The sequence below is a fragment of the Lagopus muta genome, chromosome 10, assembly GCF_023343835.1.
Source record: "Lagopus muta isolate bLagMut1 chromosome 10, bLagMut1 primary, whole genome shotgun sequence".
In the NCBI taxonomy this organism is placed as follows: Eukaryota; Metazoa; Chordata; class Aves; order Galliformes; family Phasianidae; genus Lagopus; species Lagopus muta.
In genome coordinates this window covers 2106893-2131722 of record NC_064442.1, presented here as the reverse complement: position 1 = coordinate 2131722, position 24830 = coordinate 2106893, and the positions used below count along the sequence as shown (strand labels likewise).

Genomic DNA, 24830 nt, shown 5'->3' with positions numbered 1-24830 from the left:
AAGGCTGAGCTGGTGATTTAATTGCAGCAAGCATCAACACAGTTGCTAGTTACACAATCCAGGTTCAGGAGTTCATCTGAGACCCACAGAGAGGAGCCTGTGGCAAACAGGAAGGGAGAGAGCCCAGTGCTGGCTGCTGGCCCTGCTGCTCTCAGGGCAGTTCAGCTGCAAAGGAAACAACCAGCAAAGAATGGGTAACCTCAGGACTGGAACACTTACAGCAAGTGAAATGCAATGAAGAACGTATTAACATGCCTTATGCCTCCATTGCTGTGCACAGCTCTACCAGTTAGCAGGAGAGCACTGTACTCAACGGGATGAATACGTAGTCAATAGTGCACTATATCATTCTATATTTATAGCAGATGAAGCATTACCTAGCAGGGAGAAAAGCATCTGGAAATGAAATATTGACAACCTAATCCATTTACATAATTAGCCTTTTTCTACTAGCAATTTAACCAACTTATTTATTTGGAGATCAAGCAGCTACTGCTAATGAATTTTATACAAAGAATACTAATAACAACTCCTCTGGAACATAAGAATAATCACAGCAGGAATTAGCTTTCTACTTGAACATCTTTCCTTTGCAACATATCAATCTAATGTGTCCATAGCACCATTAACAACCAGATACATTGTTCAATTAAATTACAAAATGAGCTGCTAAGCTCTAGTTATGTTTCTTGTTTAATTTACGTTGGTTTCTGGCTATCTGGGGAGATTTGTATTATAATATCCACTGAACTTTAATACGTACTATAATTATTTGGGTTTGGATAGGATAATATGGCTGTCACCTGTAGAATTAATGGAAGCAATTTTACAAAATATTAAACATAAGACAGCTTGCTAACAGATGAACTTAGTATATGTACCTACATTTTTTCTAGATAATTCCTTTTTGCTGAATAATGCTGTTAAGTTTTTAAGGTTCTGTTTGTTTTCATAACAGTGATCACATTTACGTAGCACAGACAAAGATTAAAAGCCATCCAAAAAACACTAGCCTGCAAATCATTGTTCTGTTTATAAAAGACACAGATACAAACACAACAACAAAAGAATAAGTTTGCTCACGCTGTTGTAACAAATGTGGCATTCATTCTGTTAAGACTCACTCTTTAAGCTCTATGGCAGTTCACAAAACAAAGCTAAAACAGTATGTTCACTTTTCCAGTCAGCCATTCAATTCCCCATCCCCAGCTCTAACTGTGCTCTGCTATTATCCCTTTCCAGTTTGCAAAGCACACATTTGCATGACACGTTCTGTCATTTCAGCACAGAGCTGCCTGCAGTTATTAATAGTGATGGCAATTTATAAGATATTTAGTGTGTTGCCTCTTCCTGGAAAATAGGTGGGGAATATAGAGTTGCAATTACACTTACACAGTCCTTTATGACCATTGCATCGCCACAAATATTTATCCAACTACAAGTTATTATCTCCTGCACAAGACGAACCACGATTTTGTACAATACTCACTGCCAATTAGAGAGGATAATAGTAGATAGAATGTTTACCTTTTTATTGTGGTTATTCACAAAATCTGTTATTACTAAGAAATATTTTTCCAGGGCCATGCAGAATTTCAAAGAAAACATTATTTTGTTGTGCAGTGGCATTCTCCTGCTGCACTTGCAGTTATGCTGTGACACTGCAATGGTTACATGAGACCCAGAAAATAAAACAGACTGTAAACTCAAATGCTGCTGACTAATCCATCCCATTGTCCGTGCCGTGCAAGCACACAACTCAGGAAAGCAATCTAGATTTCTTTAAGACTTTGTGCCTGCTCCTGCCTCTCTGAAATCAATGGGCAATCTCCCATCTGCAGGCTGCAGCTGCCAGCGAGGCATGTGCACACACACCTGCTCACAACAGCCCTTACAGGCAATGGGCTGTCACAACCCAAGTGATTGCAATGGGCCCAACGTTCACTTCCCTGCAAAAGGCTGAGACAAACATGCCTCAGGCTCCCAAGAACCCAATGGTGGTGATTTCTAGGTTAATGTCAGCTTCACCAGCTCTCAGGACTGTCTTTGCTTTACTTCCCTCTGCTCTCACTTGTTTTTCCATATGGAAAGATAGCAGCAGAAATGGAACCTGCATTTCTGCACTCTGACTTCTCCTTCACTCCATCTTTTACTCTCCTGCTCCAGGAGAGGGCAGGTGAGCTACTTCTAAAGGTCTTGCTTGGGTACAAGTTCCCTGGGACAGCTTCTTGCCTTGGCTTCCAGCTGGTCATGCTTTATTTTCTGCCTCCCTGCTTTGCTGTTTTTCCACCTCTCCAGAGTCCTAACATCTACCACTTTTCTCCAAGCCCAGATCTGAAGAGCCCACTCGCCCTTTGCTCAAAATGGTTCCTGGCAGTTCTGCCCTGTAGTGCCTCCTCTACCCCTTCACTTCCTGAGACTCCTCCTCCAGGCCCTCTCTAAGGAAGATGTACTATAAGAACTTTTGCTTTTGGCAAGAGACAGAACTGTGTCTTCTGCTGTCTTTTTGCCATCTCTTTCCCCAGTGGTCCTTTGTCTGCTCTTTTTGCTGGAGTACATCTAAGTGTTGCAGAAAGTATGGCAATTCCATCACTGTTGTTTCCCCATGCCACACTCCTGTAACAGAGCCAGCTCTTCTGCTGCATGTCCTCCCTCGTGGCTGGAGGCTATATTGGCAGCTGAGCAAAGAAGCTGGCTCAGCTACAGGCTGCTGGCTGGAGGCTCCTGACAGCTCTAATGCTGTCGATTCACCTATGGCCAAAAATCAATCTAGGTCTGCAGCAACCAGATGAGGAGACCTCCAGCCAGAGAGCCAGAATTGAGGAACTGAGGATGGCTTGTGACTGAAGTGTGGTCAGCAGTGGAAGTGTTCAGGCTGTACAGCTGCTTCTTCAAGTGGAATTATCTCCAAAAGTTGAGAAAGCTTTGGTTAGTCATACACAGTGCTCTCACAGTGTATCCCAGGGATCTTGAAATCACTTCTTCCAGATGGAGGATGGGGGAAGAGAGATGCCACTGATGCCTCCTCTATTACATTAATTTGAAATAATATTTCCACCATATTTAAGCACATACAAACCCTGACATAATCTCCAGAGCCCCTTGCCAATTCCCATTGTCAATAAAATGGATACAAGGAGCATCCACATTTGCTGGGACAGAATGTGGCCTTCTGAACCACAGAGCATATTGAAGGCTGGTCTGTTTGTTTGCTGTAAAGACCTGCTGATTATGCAGTGAGGCAAGAAATAAGAAATTCCTATTCTCTGCTGCATAGAAGTATAATTTTAGCAAATATCAGCATAGCAGTATTAGCTCATTCTAGCTAGTGACAGAAAGGAAGATACAGGACAAAGAGCTTTAGCATAGGAAACATTAGTGGGCTGTGCCCAGGGTCTCTGTCACCCCAGTGACACAGTTCAATCCCAAGTGAAAGCTGCATGTGAAAGCTTGCTCAGCTACAATTTCCTCACTACCATTAGCCCTACTGGCAGGATTAGCTGGAGGGCTAAGCCAATGCATGTCAAGATCCCACCTTGACTTTGCTGTGTAGTCATTTTGCTAAACCTGTGACACCTCTGAAAAGCAACATTATCATCTTAGACTGATTTGTGGGTGAAGCCATTCGTTTATAAATGTTGAGGATTTATCACCCTTTGTTGGTGCCTGAGATGGATCAGTGCTGCAGCAGCGTAGAGGGGCTGACGGAAACATTAAACTGCTGCATTGCTTACTCTTGAGGATATTAATTTGTATAAATATAGTTCATTTACATATCTTGTAAACATGTAATGCTCTCTATTAAATTTATCACTGTAAATATCTAAATTAAATTTAATCCATTAAATTTTAAAAGTTATATTAAAAAAACAGTGAATGGAAAGCATTGCCAATAAAAGGTAATAACATTGCCACATTTATAATACTTGAACTGCTGCAGAAGGATGAACCTAATAGCAACAACAGAAACATAACACTGTTTTTTCAAGAGTAAGATTGCTCTAGCAGAGATACAAATATTGCCAATTCTTGGTTAAAAGTAAAGGCTTTGAGGGTTTGATTCTTACCTGTCTCCAATATAGCCAGGTGTACAAATGCATTTTCCTGTCACGGGATCACAGTGTCCTCCGTTGTGGCACGGACAGTCCTGGCTGCAATTAATTCCAAATGTCCCAGGAGGACATGGCTGTGCACACACCAACCCCTGGTAAGTTTGCAGAAAGAGCAGTATTTTTAGTCAACAGTCACAATGTAATGAACTCCAATACAAAGGGTGGATATTTATTGTTCTTCTTGCTAAAACTACATCTAAGTGTACTGAAGATATTTTTTTCTGTTTAAGATGGCCTAAGACAGTCTCAGCTGCTGAAATAAATGTCTGTCTGTCCTGCTTCCAGAGGGATTCTCCTCCCCACTGTACAGTCACTGACAGTCCCCCTCCTTGGATCTCCACTGCACACTGTGCTTGGGGCATCAGGATATACCATGCCCTTTGAACAAAGACAGGGCTTCTTAGGAAAGGCCAAAGACAACCAGAGAAGGCTACAAAGCTGCATATGGGCTGGTGATTTTAGGTGAAATAGAGTCTGAGAAGATGCTGGACCTGCCCTGGGTGTCTCAAAGTGAATGTTTGGGAGGAGGGGGATTGTTGGAGAGGCTGCACCGAAAGTAAAGACAAGTCAGTCAGTCACTCTTTGTGCACTCTGGCACTGCTCATCAGGAAAAGCAATCAGGGCAGGCCTTTCTCCAGCTGGTTGTTCCCAACACAAAGAATGCTTTCCATGGGTATTGCCTTTGTAGCACTTATCTGCCAAATTCAGCCGGTTTTCCCCCAGGTATCACACAACACCCCCTGCCAAGTGTCAAGGTCTCGCAAGGATTTCCTTATAGAGTTTCTTAGATGTTGAATGAATTTTTTTGTTTGTTTCTTTTTTTGCTTTTTTGGTTTTTTTTGTGGGTTTTTTTTTTTTTTGTACTTCATTGCAAGCAAACATAAAATCTGAGGCTGGCATCCAGCTAAGTAATTTCAGCCAAAACAATTCTGGCAGTGCAGGGATCTGAGGACAGGGCCCTCTAATGGAAAACTTTTGGCCACTGTAGCAAATAGAGTTGCTGCCAGTGCTGTGCACAGGGCAAAGCATTGGACAGAAATGTTTTTTCTCCCCCTATTATTCTGTTTTAATCTCCCAGAAGCCTTATTTCCCTAACCAAGCCTCAGGGGCTCTGAGTTTTGAAAAGAAACTCATATTAGACAAAACACATACAAAACATAATACAGGAGCATTAATGGCTGCTGTCAGTCCTTGGGCTCTCCCTCAGCACAGTTTGGAAAGTTTAGCAATATCAACAGCCCCAAAGTGGATAGGCTACTCTTCAGTGCAGTCATTAAGTAGATGCTTCAAGCCTTTCTCAGCCAGTGATAGGTGGCTCCTTGGCTGTAAAATAGACAGGTTGGCCTCAGTTCAAGAACACTCAGATTACAGTGTTAAAAACTTGGTGTCTCCGGGCTTAAGTAATACACACCGCTATATATCTGAAAATGTAAGCATCCATTTATCTTGATAATAAATACTTTCCCTCTTCACATCTCAAACGGAACAGGATTTCTATCAACAAATGATGAGAAAGCAATACTCTTTGATGCATTCCCTTGGAGCCCAGAGAATCTTTAGGCATACTTTTTGCATTAATATGTACTAAGGGAATCCAAAGCATCCCTCTCTGGAGGATCAAATGTCAGACCAATATTTCCTGCTGCTTATACATCTAATCCACAAACTTCACCCCATCAGCAGCTTTTTTTAAGGCCCCGATCACATCAACTTTTGCTTTTGACATTGCATGCTGTATTATTACAATTTTTGCAGCACAGGTAAGAATTTTTCAGATCTCCTGTCTCTTGTTCACCCCTCTGTTCCATGTTAAAAATCCATGACAGAAAGAAAACAGGCATAGTCACTTCATTAAGTGCAGTTGTGAATGGGAGAAAAGCAATTAGCAGAATATGTTATACATGGCAACACGATGCAGAGCTTTGAGAATGGGACCTGGGATCAAATAGGACGTGTTGCTGGTGATAAATGTTTTGTCATGCAAGGAAAGATTGCTGCCTCCCTGAGTGTGGAAATCTAGTCCTTCAAAAGTGCTTCCGAGAAGCATTGTAAAAACCTGTATTTTATTTCCCTCCCCACTTCCTGAGAGTGCTTGCAGGATTTAATACTGCAAATGAGAAATATGTATAGAATTAAGGTTGTGAATAGTTGATGAGGCCCTAAAGCAGCCACCCACTAACTCCCAGCCCCCAAAATATGCATAAGTGGAAAAACTCCATCATTGTAGGGTGCAAGAAGCCACATTTTGTTGACTCATTCACCAGCACTCTCTTGGTAAGAAACCCATGAGACAATGAAATCTCGTGGGACACAGTTGGTATAATTTGCTATGCTTCTAGGAGAGTCTGCACTGGGTGGGAGAAATCAGGAGGAAAGGAATATTACCAGTAATGAAAGAACCAGGCTTTGAAGATGGCAGACCCGAGGAAGAACCTAAGAGCCCCAGAACTTCATCGTGTTCACTGCCTACCTTTCCATATCCCATAGCCAACCAAGTCCCTAAGGGAACTGAGGGGCTGTTAATAAATCTACCCGAGGAAAGGATAATAGCCACAGCTCTTCCAGCAGCAATAAAATCCAAGTGGATTTGCACTTCTATAAATCCAGAGAGAATTCTCTACTTCCAATATGATGGTATATTCAATACATACATGCATTCTCAAGCCTGAAAATCAGCAAGTAAAATTCCGGATGTCAAAGACTATCGATGGTGTGAAGTAAAGTGAATGTTCCCATCTCTCGCTCATTTACAGCCCACTTGTGTCTCACTTCACAAACCATTCCAACCAACAAGAGTTAAAACTGTAGCATGAAAAAATATTTTTCTCTCTCTGCGTACTGAATTACCAACTTTTCATTAAAACCCTGGAGAGACACTTTATACTTAAAATCTCAACATTTACAAGCTGAGTGCTTTTACTTATAATTTCAGCTTCTTCCCCCAGAATACTTGATCTCTCTTTTCAATTTTCAGTTAGACTTGTTTCAGACATCAATTGTTAACTCTGGGGTTTCTCTGGGGACCGAGCAGCCAACAAAACAGTTTTCAGGAAAGTCTCTCTTGGACACTAAAAATGCAGAGGAGAAACTCCAAGCTGTAAGGAATGGGTAAGAACTGGTCCAGAATACATGACCACTTTTGTTGTACAGCCCCAGTGCTGTGGTTCTTCTTTAGGATCTATGTTGCATCCTAAAAGACATCTAAAAACTTCCTGCTCTATTCTGACATTCTCTAATCTCTTCAGTGATTTTGTAAATTTGCAAAAATCTAAAAATAAAAAGAGCGAGATAATTCCTGATAAAATACGAGTGAGGAAGAGTACAGAAAAATAGCTCTGATCCTCAAAAATACTGGCATGCAGCTGACAAGGGAGGCAGAAAAATTTACCCTAAAGTGACATTTTAATGTAAATCACTTTAGTAATTAGTCCTTAGACAAACAGCTAGAGTGGGCTGACTGGCCCCCAGAATATTTGGTTTGCTTACCTACTGCATTAGCCCCAATACCCTAGGAAAGAACCTCCACCAAATGCCAATTCAGGGCAAGGTGCCATTGTCTTTATTTAGTTTCTGAAAAGTTTTAACTATTTTGTTATTTGAAATGCTTCTTGAGAAGCTAAATGGAGGCACATTTGCTGTACTAATCTAAAGGAACATAAACATCTCTCAGTCCACAGACATTTTAATGGGTATAAGGCCCATAACAGAAGCTACAGTTATATGATGACATCAGGATCTTCCTTGTATTAAAATAAAAAGCCACAGTACTTGCATGCATTAAAATCCAGCAAGATTGCCAAGAAACTAATTGTCCGGTATGGGAAAAATGCCAGGAGACTTAGCACAGCTAAATGGTATGTAGGCCTGTGAGACTTGGCAAACCCCGAGAGAGTTAATTATCACATTATTGATAAAGTTAAGGACTTTTAAAATGTTTGGCCTTGCTTTCTTGACATGGAGGATTAAAGGTTAGGGTAATTTGCTCTCTCCAGGGTAACCTCTGATGCAAGCAAATCTACTGCAATCAAAGGAAATTTTGCCTGAGTAAGGACTGGATGCTGAACTGGTCTTTGTCTCCCTGCGTACATTCCTTCTGCTTTAAAGACACCCTGAGCCACTGCATTCTCCTTGACTTCTCTCTCTCCCTTTCTCCTGAAAGGGAAACCATACGGTGCTTTTGACAATGCTGAGATGGGCTTTGAGCCTTCTGTTCCATGTGACCCATGTGAGGGCAGTGTCTAACAGTGCAGGGATAATTCAAAGAACTGCAGAGGCCATTTTTTCTCTCTTCTTCTCCCACGCAGAAGAATAGTTTTAATTTGGTTGTTTAACTGTTTTAAAGTAGCTACTAAACAAAGGCTGGTGGCCTAAATGCTGTGCACACAGAACAAAGGAGGCTCCAGTTTCAGAACTGTGGGATCCTCGTGGCAAGAAATAGAATATATATACCATAAGCACGAAGGGTGGGCATCTGCTGAGACAGGAAGCAATTTACTCCCCGTTCCAAGCTCTAAGTGAAGAACTGCCATACCGTCCATCCAGCAGGACAGGAGCACTCCCCAGTGATGTGGTGGCAGACCCCTCCGTTCTGGCATGGGCAGCGCAACTCACACTGAGCTCCGTGGCTCCCGGGGGGACAGCGCTCTTCACAGCTTTGTGAGAGAGGAGAAACAAGAACCAAAGGGGTCATTTGAGAACACAGTTACATTTGGGAACAGTATAAGAGGAAAATCCACAACGCGGGTCATAACGAGAGTGAAACCTGAGTAAGCCTCAGCTGGCACTGCCAATTAGCCATTATTCCCATTATTTCTGTTGGGATTGTTTATGTGCCATGGATCCAGTGCTGTAAGGCTGATGCATGTGTGCAATCTTTATGCGTACACCAAATTCCACCTATTTCAACAAGACAACTCTCATATCTCTGACAGTACTCTACGTTTTTCTAATATGTGGCTGTTCTCTGATGAGGATGTTCATGCAAGTACTTATTGCTGAGAACAGACATACTAATGTCAATGGGACCAGTCCTAATAGTACGTGTAACATTTAGCAGTGAGTGCTTCCAGGACTGAGGTCATAAGGCTATGAGGAAATCAGGTACTAAATAAAATATTCAAAAAGTATGTAACTTACTTATGAGCTTTAATGTTGCCTTTATTTTTTACTTCCTTCACGCAGGCCAACAACTGTTATTAGACTGCAGAAATATTAAGTCACCTGTAATAGATCTCCAGCCAAATTCAGTGAGTAAATCATCTTTTCCCTTTAAATAATTTTGAAAAGCGTAATTACTTCTGAAACTACTCAAAGATCTCTAATGAGTACTGATGTTACACTGTGGGCAATTTTAAACAAGGAACTATTTCTTGCTGTCCTAAAATTAATATGCAGATTTTGTGAATCCTACTGGTAAACTTTGTGTGGTATTTGGGGATTTAGCTACATGATTCTCGTTAAAGTTAATAGGAATCACACCGCTAAATCCCTCCTCACTACACTAAAAATTTACCCCCTAGATAGTAAGCTCATATAGTTACCAGTAGTGCTTCCTCTGCTAGATAGAAAGCCAAATAAACTGGGGATGGTAAGTCCCATTTGATACTGCTCTGGATTGCTAACGAGTAGAAAGCTCAAATGCTTAAAAAAACTGAACTGTAATTTGGGTTGTACTCACACACTGAAATTAGGAACCACTACTGCTGTTGTAGCTACAGTTGCTGGGAAATGTCATGGCGTTTTAAGTTCATTTTAGCAGTAAGTTTTATTTTGGTATGCAGACAGGTATAATTAGCAGCAAATAACACATATTTCCTTTATTTAGCCTCTCTGAAATTCTGTTATCTGACTTCTGCAAAGGAAAGTGCATAATATAAAGACTGTGCAAATTCTGCTATTTGCTCATTGCATTCATGGCAGCCAAAGCAAAGCCGTTAAACAACGCAGGGTAAAGTAGACCCTTCACTGAACTTACAACACCCCCGTGTATCCAGGAGCGCAGTGACATTCTCCCGTCTCGTGGTCGCAGGTCGCTCCGTTGTGACACTGGCACTGGAACTGGCAGCCCTTGCCATAGCTCCCGGGCTCGCAGAGCTCCTCGCAGCGCCAGCCCTGGTACCCATCTGCACAGACACAGGCACCTGTGATGGGGTTGCAGAGGGCCTCGTTCTGGCACTGGCACCGGTTGCTGCAGTGGGGTCCCCAGTGATCGCTATCGCAACCTGTAAAACATGGAGCAGGATGGTAGGTGTGTGGCACAACCACCCCGCTGCAGCCGAGCGCCCTTGGCAAGTGGGCAAAGAGACGTTAACAGAAAGCAGCATCTTTCTAAAGAGCCCTCAAACCTTCTAAACCCAACCCCTGAACCAGCAATGCACTTCAGCATGCAAGGAGACAGCAGCATCAGTTATACACCTAGATTTGAGGACTTGTTTAACACCTTTATAGGATCAGAACTTAAATCTTTTAATATCCTGTTTCTTAGTGCCCTTAGATAGCTGGAAGGAATGAATTTATAGTGGAATTAGATGCAGAGGATCACATCCTGACTACAGTGCAGTCAACGGCAGGTAGAACTGCCAAGCAAAACCTGTAGATTTAATAATGTCATCAAATATTGTTTCTTTGCTCTGTTCCCTTGAGATAATAAATATCATCTAAAGAAGGATATCTCCTTTGATGGTGTTGGGTTTCGTTTTCTCCTGGAGTAAAGAGATAGCAGGGCAGAAAACAACACTGGAGTCAGAATTTCTTAACCCAGACTAAGGGATGAAGATATGGAGTGTGTACACCAGGTAATTCGGGTGCCATTAACAGCATGTACCAGCACTACAGAAGGGCTCCCAAGGCTATAGCAATTGACATGGAGGGCAGATTCTCTACAGAGCGCGTTAAGGCACAGTGAGAACCATTCACACAGCAATCCTGCCTGATCATATCCAAGATGAGAGGGAAATCAGAGTACAGAAGCAGCTTGATCCTGATTTGCTATAGAAACAGTAATCAGCACCTGCAAAAAATGTGTAATATTTATGCATATAGCTCTATTATAGCTCTAACCAAACAGCCAGGGGTTAAAGCTTCCTCCATAAGTGGTCAGGAAAAAAACAAGGTTTTCTTTTCGAGTCCTACCCTGCACTTCCCAACCTGTCAGTACAGTGGTGCCTGCTGCTCAAAATGCAGCTACTGGCAGAACTGCTTCTAAAGACTCAGTTACAGACCACGCTCCCAGTACAGCTGGGAACCAGAGCTGGCTTCAATTATATTGGCAGAAACTCTTCTGCCAGTATAAAATCCTCTGCCATGCAGGAAATGAGTGTGTAATCCCATCGACATAGCTGTCTTCACAAACTCTTTTACTTGCAAACATGTAAACTAATCCCCAGGTGACACACTGCTTCTTGGAGCTGGATGGCCATTTCTGGACTTAGCAATGCAAATACAAACACCACACAGGCCAGAAGCTCATGTCTGAGAAATTTCAGAGCCCCTTTCTTCCACAGCATGTACTTATAAACCCACAGTGGACAACAGTATTTCTCAGTTAATTCTGGCAAGCTTTTTGTCCCTCATCTTCTTGAGAAGTCAGCCATTGGTCAGTCTGAAGATACTCAGCAGAAAAGGAATAGGAGATTCCACTCAACTAGCACTGCTGATCATCAATTCACAAGTTTGTGCTTCCTGAGCAGCAACGTCAAAGACCAAAGTAAACCCATGAAGAGACAATCCCAGAGCTTCCAGGAGGACCCGCAGGGGTTTGTAGATGCGCACATGGCTTTGTGTCCTGCCGAAAGCAGTGTGTGCAGCATGCTTCTGTACACAGCCCTGCGAGGCAGTTCACTCCTTTGCCTCATTTCTCCCACTGCCAGGGATGATAGTTTCTCCCTAACATCACTGGGAGCCAAGCAAACAAAATCTTACTCTTTAAAAGTCTTAAATTATTACCGTGAACCTGTGAAAGAGGCGCTCTGTCTTTATTCCCCACAGACACTTGGTAAGACTCTGTAAGCCCTCTGGGGCAGGAAGCAAATCTGCTGGAGCTGATGGGGTTTCCCTGCAATTTCCATTCCAGAAATACAGATCTGTTTTCTGCAGAACTTGAAAATCAAGGGATGCAGCTCTGCACCTCCACAAAGGGCAAGAACCTGGAGCTTACAAGCGTGGGCAGCTTCCCTTAGAGTGGGGAAGCAAAGTGCAGGAATCAAAGCTGACCCTTCCTGATCCAGGGACGTGATGCTCCCCTCACCTCAGCCAGCCATAGTGCCCTGACAGGCAGCTGCTCTGGGCTGACATAACTCCAAGGGCAATTAACTGCCATAACACAAATAATAACTCTCATTAGAAGACATGCACTATTCCTTTGTCTTCCATACTGCAGATAAATACTCCAACTATCAGACTTGTCTGCTTGGTTTGTGTTTTTCACTTTGAAAGGAAGTGAAATGTTTTGTAGGATGGGAAAAATATTTCCCAGCATCAGCTCAAGCATCTCATTTAGCTTTTACAGTGTCTGCCCCAAACACAACTCCATTATGTAAGCCATTTCTTTGAACACTTATTTACTATTTATTTCGGTCACATGCTTGCTTTCTTCCTGCACCAAATTTCATTCCATGATCTAAGCAAGAGGAAGAACAAAATGTTGCAAGAAAGAGCAGAAATTCCTCTAACTGGTTGTAAAATCTTTTAAAAAAATCAAAAACAAACAAACAAACAAACAAGAAAACCAACAAATCTGGATAACAGAAGAAGCCTGCAATGACCAGAAAACTAGCTGACAAACAGAATTTCCAAAGGCTTCTAAGTACAAGGTATCAGTGAGCACACGTTGCACCATTCAGTATGTTTAGCCCAAAGTAGCTAGCCAAAATGTTTTAATTATCTGTGAAATAAAACAGCTTGGCATACCAGATAGCTTCTAAGAATGTGAATTTCATGGGGATTTATTAGTGAGAGAACATAAAACGAGGATTAAAGTACTTCTGAGTGCTCATGGAAGACACAGAAAAAAACAGAACTAAAAGAAGGGGCTTTTACTGTGTCACATTTACAATGCCTGATACTGCTAGACTCCTTTTTATGTTCCTAAAACTGCAAGCACACTTTGACTGCAGCTCTCTGAACAGTTAAAAACCCAAACCATAGCACTGGTGTACAACCAGGGCTAACATCCCATTTTCTCTCTAGTGATGGGATCATATCAACGCAGTGATGGGTTGCCCCTTCTAGATTTAAGTCTTTACCTCAGATGATAAAGATTTTCTGCTTTAGCTGTCAGTTCAAGCCCTGTGCAGGTCACAATGAGCAAGGCTATTTCATGCAGTATCACTTAATCTACTGCTGATTAATTGCAAAAGGAAATGAGTGAATTTCATTGGCACAGTACTAATGTAAAATTTGTGATAATGAAATATCACGTTCACTTGACTTTACACTGCACTATCCTAACATGAAAATAAGATCTTTGTTGTTCAAAGTTTATCAATTCTTGTTTGTTTTTCCTCTTTTCTTTCCCTCAAGTCTCATTCTGCTGTGACAGAATGTGGGGCTGCAAGTAAGTTTTTTACCTGTGTGATTTCACTGGGGCATTATGTGATATTTATTCTGTGCTAACACATAGATCTGCACCATGGTAAATAACCTTTGAACCATTCCAAAGATACAGACACAGAGCTGATCAGCTCAATCTGAGTACTTCTTCTTAGGAGTAGTTCCACTGAGCTCAAGAGGACCATGAGACTACTCAAGTGTGTAACTAGTCACGGGACTGAGGTCTAGTGGTTCCAGCTAGAAAATCTAAAAACAAAAGAAACCAAAGACTTCAGTACCTGGGACATATTTTTGCAATGTACATCAATATGGTAAATCCTAGCTGGAGTGGGATGATGATTCCAGCTCCTGAGATACTGGGCCAAGTATTCGCAGTGCCATGGCAGCCATTGTCAGCACCATCTCTCCTGTGCACACATACAAGCCAAGCCCAGCACAGTGTAATCATACCCTTGTTGATAGCCTCTCTGTGCTACCATAATAGAGATAAATAATAATAGCAACAACATGAGAACAGAACACTGATTAAAGCTTACACAAGAGCTACGCTGTAAATGCATACGCCATTAAAAACGTCAAAATGATACAGAGACTTTAACTATACCATCAATAAGAAAAGCAACCTGAGAGTGGTGATGCCAGGAAGGTACAAATGCTCCCTTTAGACCCCATGTGTGTTTGTCAATACCAAGAGAGATGAATCTGGAATAGCCAGCGCTCTCCTGGGAAGCGCTGCATTAAAGGAAGCTGCCACATTTCAGGTCACGTGCTAACAGTGCCTGGCAAATGTGCCAACTTATTCACTTATTCTCCTTCAAAAATATGACTGGAGATTAATTGCCACCAATAAACATGAAAATAACTCTGTAAAGGATGATGCTTGATGCCTAAGCGTAATTACTGCTGTCTGCATTAGGCAGTGTGACAGGTGAAAGATTCATCCCTCCGAGGAAAGGTTGCTCAATACAGCACAAAGTGTTTTCCTCCTCTCCACATCTCTGCCCCCACCCCGGAGCCTCAGTGCATGCTGGAGCGAGGGCTCATTGCAGGAGGTGCTGCATGTGTCCTGCTGCAGTTGTGCACGTTGTCCAGTCACCAGCTTGGTCCTGTAAGATACACAGGGAGGACACACTGGATGTGCTGCGTCCCTCCTGAATGACTACACTTCCCTCCAGGAATGATTAGTGAATTAATTGCTGCACTCTGGGTCTGTCTGGTCTGTCTGCTGCACGACATTTAGGGCAGCAATGGAAGTTGGACATAGATGAAGCAAACACATGAGTTTGGAAACTTAGCAGACAAATAAAATGACTTCCAAGGAAGGCATACTGAGTATTAAGGGACTAAACCCAACAAGAGAATCAGATGTGCTCTTCCAACACTTTTCCATCACAGCATCTTGTTTCTCAGCAGCAGCACAGCCTGTGGTCTTACAGACTACCTTATTTTGTTTTCACTGGCACAAACCTGTACGTGTGCATTCAATAGCTAGTGACCAGAGCTGTACTCCTGGTGTGCACATACAGTGGGATGCTCATCAGAATTCACAGCTGAAAACTTTCAGCAGTTGCTTTTCTCAGTCTGGGAACTCAGGACCATATTGCCTTACAGCCATTTTTGGTGAATCCACTCTTTAAAGGAACTTTTTGCACATCTGCAATGAATTAAGCACATACTGTAGCTCATAGTCACCAATCAATGTTCTGGAATGTTTCCAAATTCAATTTAAGATGTTTAAATGCTACCCTTCAAAAAGGCAAACAATAAACAAAATAAACTTACTAAACCTAGGAAGATGAACTTTAAAATGCATTGTTATAATTTTTTTTTTGAAATTAGGGATAGAATTTTCCTTTGGTATAACTGTAATCCTGTACAACGAGTCTGTGAGTACAAATTAAGGTGAAATACAGCCCAAACTCTATTTTTTCACCTCTAACTCAGTTTTGGAATCCAACTGAGTTTAAATGGTTGGCCTAGCTAATGAAAACCAGGAAAGGAAACAGCAAAAGCTAAAGCATACGCCTGGATGTACTGAATAAATAATTAAAATAATCAATTAGCTTTTTATTCTCCATACTTAGCCCAATAGGAAAATCACAGCCCCTGTATCGAGCTGATATCTATTCATGGTACAACCATGATTCATTCTGGCACAGTTCAACACCTTTAGAAACGGAAGCCAAGGCTGCCATAGGTTTGAAACGAGGCTTGTGAGAAGGGAATCCTCTCGCAGTGACAGATCACGGGGTTTGGCTCTGAGCCACAATGCATCCCTTGTGCTGGCACTGCACATAATACCCACACACTGCGAAAGGAATCTGCCAGTATATTGTAAAGTTACTTGCTGATCTGCTTGATTCTAAACCAAAAAAATGTTTATCTTGTAAGACTGTTTATCCTCAGACTTTCAACACATGTTTACGGACCGTGGCTGTCCTCAAAATAACCCAGATTTACAGAAATTCCATTCAGAAGTGTTTTTGCAAATACTTAAGAGACCAACATTCAAATACTGGGATTTTGGAAGGAGAAAACATCCTCTATACAACAGACACACCAGTGACTGCAGATGGATTAGGCCACACTGCATAAGCTGCAGCTGATTTTCTGTTTTGTAACGGCATGGAGATACCAATAACCCACCGTGCAGCAAGTTGTCTTCCTCAGGCCTTACAAACAAGACAGGTTCCATAAGTGCCACAACAGTAAGTTGGATTTCAGTAAATAAATACTGTATTGAGTGACAATGAGGTTAGAAAAAGTTTTTAATACAGAACCTTGCTGCAAATGCCATTTAGATTCTGCGTGTGGCTCCTGACAAATCCTCTGTTACGCAGAATTTACCGTCTCCAGTTTTGGCTGGAGGGGAAAGGATACGGGTTTAAATCAGTAAACTAAACTAGCAGGTTTTTTGCTGGCTACAATTCATTTTTTTATCCTTTCACCAACAATTTGGGACCCTCTCCATACACAAAGCAACACCCTGGCACTCGGCAGAGCACTGTCCCACACTCAGGGAAACGCTCATATGCCTCAGTAAGAATCCACCTGTATCTGATCCAGCAATAAAAAAATGCAACTTGCAGATACTTGGTGCCATCTCCAGATAATTCTTTAGCTTTAATTCTCAAAGATTTAATCTATATTAAAAGCCATCCATAATTAAAGTCTTTGGGTACTGAGCTGGGCTTCCCTGATGATTGTTCCTAGCAGCAGCCATGGGCCACTGGCTGTTTAATCTCTTCAATAAGCAAGTAGTCCACAGAGAGGATGACAGACATCTCCTGTGAGCCCATTACCCACATGTCAGAGGTTTGTTCTGGTCCATGCTGATGAACCACGTGTCTAGCAGCCTCATGACACTCTTGATGGAATTTTTTGCGTTTTCCATTTGCTTTCTGGGGAAAGCAAACAAACTACGGAACACCATATATAAATAAAACATTTGACTTATGAAGTTGGTGTCATAAAAAAAAACAGAAAACGTCAGATTAAAGGTTGGAAGGGCAGCAGTAATTCAGTGCTTGTGTCTATGAATCACGATATTGTCTTTCCCAGAGTGAGCACAGGCTGTTGTCTACAAGCCCTGGCATTTTCTGTTTTCTGAGCTCGTATCTTTGCAGCCCTAAGGTTCCTGCACATGGCTTTCTGTGTGATGGTGTATGCTCTGAACTCACTGGCATTTTTATCTCCAGTGCCAGACTTTCAGTCACAGCATACACTCCTACAACAAAGGAAATACCGGTCTCGATGTTTACATCTCTCAGACCTCCCAGAGAATTTATTTTGCATGTGTAAATAGGCATTTGCAAAACTATCAGCCCAAGTAGAAAAACCCGGAGGTTAATCTGAGGCTGACAGAACTTGCAGACAACCCAGTTTTCCAAGTTTCTATATCAGTCTTCATCAGAATGAAAGGGAAAGATGGGAAGGGAACATCAGCTGATTTTCCCCCAAATGGGTAGATTATTACCTTCAGGAGGAAATTAATCTACTTTTTTTTCTTTCTTTCTTTTTTCCTTAGGGACAGGAGGACAGTTTCTCATCCTTCAAGAAAGATGGTACAGATTCTCTCTGAAGTTCACTGTCTGAATCAGATAAGAACCATGTGGCTGATTTAGGTCATGATTTAATCTCCGATGATGGTCGCATTAGTCAATGACTCTCCAACATGTGGTACCTAATTCAATCACACCGCTTTCGAGACCCCGCAGTTTATTCAGCATCCTCTCAGGGACCATTTTCTTGTGAAAGTGATCCTTCTTCTCACAACACCTCCACTGCACTCTGCAGAACAGTCAGCACCCTTACCGGGAGATGCATTTTCTTTCTGGACAAATGAAAACCAAATCACTCCAAGTCAAGGAAAAGTTGAATTATCTGGACATCTGCCTCATCAAATCCCATAATGAACTCAATGTATTTTAGAAGAAACAGCATCTTCTCCTGATAGATAGCAAAGTGTTGTTTTCATAACTTCCAGCATGAGCTATTTTGACAGAGGCTTCAAAAGAAGTGAAAATTGGAACAAAAAAAAAAAACCTCTGAGAAGATTTCCTGTTTTTTGCAGAAATTACTGCTCAGCTTAATGAGCCTTTAACTCCACTGACAGTCTCGATGTTACAAGGAATTTAGAATCATGAAACGCTTCATAAGGGAGCGACAACATTCTATACAACGCTGGCTGCTTTTCATTATAATTTTCTAGAGAGGATGCTGCATTCTTTAAAAAGTATTGGGTTTTTTTAGTGTCATATTAATGAGAGGCAAAGTCTGTTCTTTAATTAGAATTTTACTGTGGTGAATTAAAAAATACATGGGCAGAGTATCAGGAGCCTAATAAAACTAAATGAAGATAGTATCTTTCCTCCGTCTGAAACCCAGCAGTCTTTGCTCTGGCAAAACTTCCATCAATACTTATTATTGTCTAGGCTGGGCTCGTAATAATAGAATCTGCAAGGAGCTTATTTCCAAATTCTGCCTTCCAACCAGGTAAAACCTCCTCTCTCTCTTTTAATATCTACAATGGATTTGACATTTTCATTGACCATACCATGAAATTTCCCTGTAATGCCTCTGCACAGGAGTACTATCAGTTTTGCCTGCATGAAGGGGTAGAAACACATCTGGAAATGCCTAAAGCACTGCAGAACAGGTGCAGGGAAAGAGCTCAGGCATCCTTTAGCAGCCAAGTGTTGCAGGGGCAATCAGAGAGGCTGCAAAGTATTGCTCTGAAGTGATTCAAAGCAAACAGCACAGAAATAGAGGGAGGAAATTAGGATCTGTGTCCGGCATGCAACAGTCAAAAGGTTGTAAAATGCTCCATGCAAGTATTAAGATACTTGCCCTCTCTGTATGGTCTTCAGCTGAGCGCTTAGCAAAGCAGAGATGGGTTCAGAAATAAACCCATTCACTATCTCCATTTATTAGCACAGTTGGCTCTGCTAAAGCTTAGCACAGATCTATGGGGCCATGCTGGTGGCTGCTGTGCTGGATGCCCACCTGCATGGTGCAGGGGAACAGCGTTCAGCACACGAGGAGCCTGCACTGCTCTGACCACTGACATCCCCTTCCCAACTTCTGTGACTGCAGCATGGAGCTGCTCACACGTGACCAAGTGGGACCAACTCCATTTAGCAAAACTCTCAGGGAGAAGTGCTAAGGAGAAGCTCCTTTCCAACTGAACAGCAGAAGGTCACCCTGCTTATCTGCAGGGTATGCAATATACCTTTATTCACAGTTAAAGTAGTGCTTAAAGAAGAATATCTTTTTGCCACTAGATTACCCAGAGTATGTTCCTTGTCATTCCCATCCCCACACAGGGATGCACGCGGCTCTTTGCCTTTGACTGTGCAGGTCAACATGCAAATTGACACGAGCAATAAGGCTTGGCCGATGGGTGGATAAAATGGTGCCATCAAGATAAGCATAAGGGAGAATTGCGACAGCAACCAACCCGGCTTCAAATCATACCATACAGATTCACCTTCAAGGGGACGCATAAGCACATCTCTCATGCATAGCATAACACAGCACTGCCTCACCAGCCATTTTTAAGGTGGTCAATAAGCATTTAACCTTCAATGCATTGATACTGAAACCCAAAGTAAACACTGTGGATTGTGATACTTGCTTTTATTTCCAGCAGTGCAGCTGGAAAGGAAAAACTGCTTCTTTCCCTGTCCCACAGCCCCATCCCATCCGTACCGCCTGCACAATGCTTTCCAGACAAATAACATCAGCTTAAAGGCTGTTCTGCCCCAGTAAATGAACCTAGGTAAAATCTTATCTTCCCTAGTGAGAATTCTGTTACCTAAGGACTTCAGGAAAGAATTAGAGCAGCAGAAGGCCTGGTGGCCTTTGAAATGTGGGTGTCTTTTATATCTGAAACAGTTCAAAGGCTCACAAAAAGCTATGTGCAGGTACCAACGCAAGCTGCTCGCTGTTCTCTTTTCTTCTAGGCATACTTGAATCTTCACATGGCTCTTTAATGTTACCTAATGTCTTCAAGATATCTTAAATGCATGGCTGTCTTTCTTTTACAATAAACCATTAATAGTAATGTCCCTTTAAGGCACATGAAAAGCAGGAGTTTTTTTTAAAAGAAGTGCTGCCCTATGTAACCCAGTAAAAACTAGAATGTTCACTCATCAGAATCACACTGTGAAGATTGGCACAGCCTCTAAAAAATCTATTTAATACATTTATCAACAGAAAATAACAAATCTTAAACTACTATAAGAAATACTTAAGGGACTGGTGACTGAAATACTGGAATGCAGCCTGTCTTTTCTGTCTTTACTGTCCTGGGCACCACGATTTTGAATGTTCTGCTAAGAGGTACTCAGAAAGGCAGAAAAATACTGCATAGCTTCAATACCAGGAGTCAAAGCACAGACGGCTCCCAGTGGGCATGGATGGCAAACGACAAACACCAGAGGACCAAAGCAGCACTGGAGGAACGTGCAGTAGAATCCCAGTGTCCTACACAGCACTACAGGCTGCACCACTTGCTCAGGATGCTAATGCTGAGCACAGAGCAGCCACGGGTCTCATAACTAGAGCCAGCAGTCTGCACTCACCGCAGAGCTAGGATGCCCCAAAGTGCAGAGCAGAAAATAAAGACAGTGCTGACTGCCCTCCTGTAGCTTCCCCTACATACTGTCCTATGGCAGTGCTTCAGTTTCTTACTGGAAAGCCAAAGAAGAAGATATAGACTTATCTCATAAATTATTGAGATCAGATATCTAAAGCTTGATATTTTGTCTTCTGAACATGTTCAAATGCTGTTCACAGAAGCATAAATTAATGCCAGTTTCCAAACCAGAACTTGCTCTAAACTGGGAAATAAAACTTTTTGTTATGATGTTAAACACAGACAATTCTTAAACTGTTTTACATTTTGAAATACAGGATAATCAAAACTGTTCATCCTCACAATCAGCTCTGGGTTTGCTGAACTGAAATGTTTTGACAAAATCAAAACCATATGGAAGCCAGTGCTCCAGGAACAGTTTCACCATTGCGGATTAGTGCATTAAGCAATCAAATGTCAGGCAGTCAGAAAACAGTAAATCATCATGCTGCATGTGTTTACAAACAATGTACTCGTGCCTGGAGCACAATCAGCGGGTCAGCTCACAAGAAACCTGGAAAATCCTGCAGAGGCTCCAGTGCTGCCTCTGCTGTGCTGTGCTCAGGGCTTCAGTCTTGCTTTTAACAGTCCGAGGAAGTGCCCACGTGAAACAGCTTTATCTCCGGATTAATTTAATCTCTTTCTTAGTGACAACTGTCACTGAAAAGTGAAAAAGCAAAACAGACATACGTGCCTTCCTGGCTAGATGGCAGCAGGCAAGCAAACGGGATTTTGCTGGAGAAGAAGACAGCATCTGTGCATTAAGATTTTTAATTGCCAGATTTCCTACAATGTTCAGCTCTCTCCACTTTCCTACTGGCAGCAGAGCTATATTTTAAAAAGCTAAAAGGAAAAAGAAGGATTTCAGATGAAGCAATCACCAAAATTACCCACTGATCACACTGTACAGTGCCCATCACAAGCATCACAGGCCCATCCAGTGCCCTCTGCGGTCAAGGAACTTCTTCCTGTTGCCTACAATGGTCTTTGATAGAGGTTGGCCACAGCAAGTCAAGTTAGTGCCATCTGCAAAATCACATTGGTGCCTAACTTTCCTATTTCTTTTGCTAAGCAACGTTCTCTGCTCACCGGTGAATAACTGAGCAGAACAAACAGCTCACGCACACACCAAATATTAAATAATCAATGAGAAAGACATGACCCCAAAGAAGACCGTTTTGCTTGCTGATAAACAGGAACCACCCAGGGAAATGTCGAATGCTGCCTGGTGCTGTGTGTGTGGTGGTTGGGGGTAGGTGGTGGTTTAGGAATGCTGCTGACATCCACACACAAATCTGATGACACAGGAAATTAGCATCCGTTCTTCTCCCCTTCGGAAGAATTTACTAAATATAGCTCACCCTTTTAATATTTAAGGATATCTGCAGAATGTTGTCGTGTTTGAAAGGGTTCTTTCCTGACTGGATTTTCATCATCAAGCTTAGTAATCAAGTTGTTTTATTCAGAACGGATAATTATTAGTTGAATAATTAATTATTCTGAGTGCATTACTAGATAAAATTCAAAGTATGGTGGTGTATGAAAAAGAATATGCAACAATTTGAGTTTTAAGTTGTGCAATAAGATCAAAATGTGCAGGGTTTTTTGGACGTATAATAGAACTGCCTCTATCGACAAAGCCCCATGCAAACACTGCCTAAATCCTCATGGTGCACTTATGAGCTAGAAAATATATTTTATCACCTTCTTATAGATTGGTCTTTTATAGAGTCAGTCAAATTACATTAAACTATAGAGCTATCCAGAAAGTGGCAGCATAGAGATAGAATAGCTCCAATTTCTAAAGTCTAAACTTATGTCCAGTTTTGAAAGTCTAAATTTATGTTACACTTCATATTTTTTCTCTACATTTATAATTCTACACTGAATTAAAGATATGAAAAACTATTTTTTATGTATAGAGAGATTAATCTGTGAAGTATTTTTCTCTCTCTCATCAATAACACTGGTTAACGAGGCGAACACCGGTACAGGTAACATCGCTGTGTGCAGACCGAAGGTGAGGCTGGTGCAGGACTCAGACCTCCTGAGGAAGGAGCACCTGCAGCCTGGCCAGCATCGTTTCAGCCAGCCCTAGGAGGTGACAGCAAGTGACATTCAGGAGACACCTACACAGCACTGTGACTGCGGCACGCACGAGGAGATCCAGCTGGCTGGAGCCCAGCTCAGCACAAACAATGCCAGCCCCTTCTGCTGCCACCACCTTCTGATTGCAATGGTGGATACAACCCCAATGATTGCTTATTCAGTATAATTAGACTCTAATTAAAGGTGGCTAAAGCAGTAATCACTTGTTCACTTGCTCTAAGTGCCATTCCCCAAGCTTCCCAAGCGGAGACAAACTGAGGCAGGCAGCACAGAGCAAAGGGATGCTGCTGATCTGGGGGACAGCCCCAGCTTGCGCTAGAAAACCACACAACAGAAACTGAGGAAAACCTCAAAGTCCTTTATAGGTGCAGCTGATATACAGTAATCCAGCAAAAATGTTCCAGTTCATACTATCCCCACTCCTGGCATTTCAGTTCCCAGCTCTACCACGCTCTTTAAGGTACCATGGGACACTCAGACCATATCTTTTTTCTCTGTGCTTACTTCCATTGCCATAAACACTGCCATGGGGTTTTACAGACCTGTGCTGATTTCCTCACTCACCTGGGCTCCAGCAAAACAAAACCCAGCTAAGTGACACAGTATTTGCTGCAAGACTTTCCGCAGGCTGCAATGGCACCTGATGCGTTTTGTTTGACTGCCATGATCTAGAAATTTCTGCAAATCGAGGGATTCAAAAGGCAGTAAAACCACACAGAGATACTACTGGAGTTCCTGCAAACATTCACTAATGGAAATTGCTAAGTGTAAAATTAATCAAGTTCATAACGTACCAGAAGGACTCGTCCTCACAGAGACTTTGTAGCTAGAAAAGTTTGAATGCTTTATTGTTCTGTAACTCGCATATATGCAGACTCTTCTATTTGGCACATCCTTAATTTCTGTCAAACTAACAGAATTCTAACATTTTCTGTCAGGGAGCTGTAAATCTTGGAGAAAAAAAAGCTTTAAAAAAAACCTTCACTGTTGACTCATTTCTCTCATTCCTAGCAGATCAGAAATAAGGAAGACTTGAAAGCAACATCATGAGCCCAAGAATTATCCCTGCCTCTTGAAAGGCAGACAAAATTAAACTGGGGGATCTGTGCTAAGGTGGTGGAAATTACTAGGTCTGTGCACTTGAAAGATTAAGAAGGTGACTTCCCACTGAGACTTGAGAACACAGGTGCACATCATTTTTAAAAATATGCATTTTTAACCTTTTAAATTTGCTAGCAAAGCAAGGAAGTTCTTGAGGAACTGCAGTAAACACGGCAATTCAATCAGCTTCTTCCAGACTACATTTCACAACTTCCCAGTTCTTTAACCCAAGAGGTCAGTCTACTGTGGAAGACGCTTTGGCAGACAGCAGTACAGGAGCTAAAAGGAGTTGAAAGCAACACAGAAACTCTTTGTTAGGTACTGCATAACCAAATCTCTTAATTCACTGCAGAGATGGCTCTGGGGCTAATGTTGATGGTCGTTGCTGAAAGCAGTGTCCTGTCCTCTGCTCTTCCTTCTAGGATTTGCAAGAGGATGTGCATAAAAAATTATTTCGTTTGAGAATGTTTGGATATCAAGAAAAGGTTCTGCACCAGAGGTTGTGCATGGAACCGGCTGCTGGGGCAGTGATCACAGCCCAAAGCTGCCAGGGCTCAAAGAGCATCTGGGCAATGCTCTCAGTACGGTCTGAGGTTTGGGTGGTCCTGTGTGGAGCCAGGAGTCTCACTCAATGATCCTTATGGGTCCCTTCCAACTCAGGATATTCTAAGATTCTGAGATTAAAATGCCTTGTATCATTTTTTAAGTCAAGGCTCTACAATCAACACACTAACAGGAGAGAATGTTATTTTTCAGAAGATTCTAAAACATGCCAACTGAATATAGATTTCAAGGGTTTTGTTTTTTATGCTTTCTCCACT

General features: G+C 42.0%; 1 protein-coding gene across 10 annotated transcripts in view; it reads right to left on the bottom strand.

Annotated features, from left to right (window-relative positions):
• The window catches only part of MEGF11 (multiple EGF like domains 11), a 270520-nt gene that overhangs the window by 80115 nt on the left and 165575 nt on the right, over positions 1–24830 (bottom strand). For all 10 annotated transcript variants that reach the window (XM_048955929.1, XM_048955931.1, XM_048955936.1 and 7 more), the window contains 3 exons: positions 10087–10333; positions 8644–8764; positions 4068–4204 (listed from right to left, as the gene is read on the bottom strand). In XM_048955929.1, the coding sequence (XP_048811886.1) occupies positions 4068–4204; positions 8644–8764; positions 10087–10333 (505 nt within the window). The remainder of the gene's footprint in view (positions 1–4067; positions 4205–8643; positions 8765–10086; positions 10334–24830) is intronic.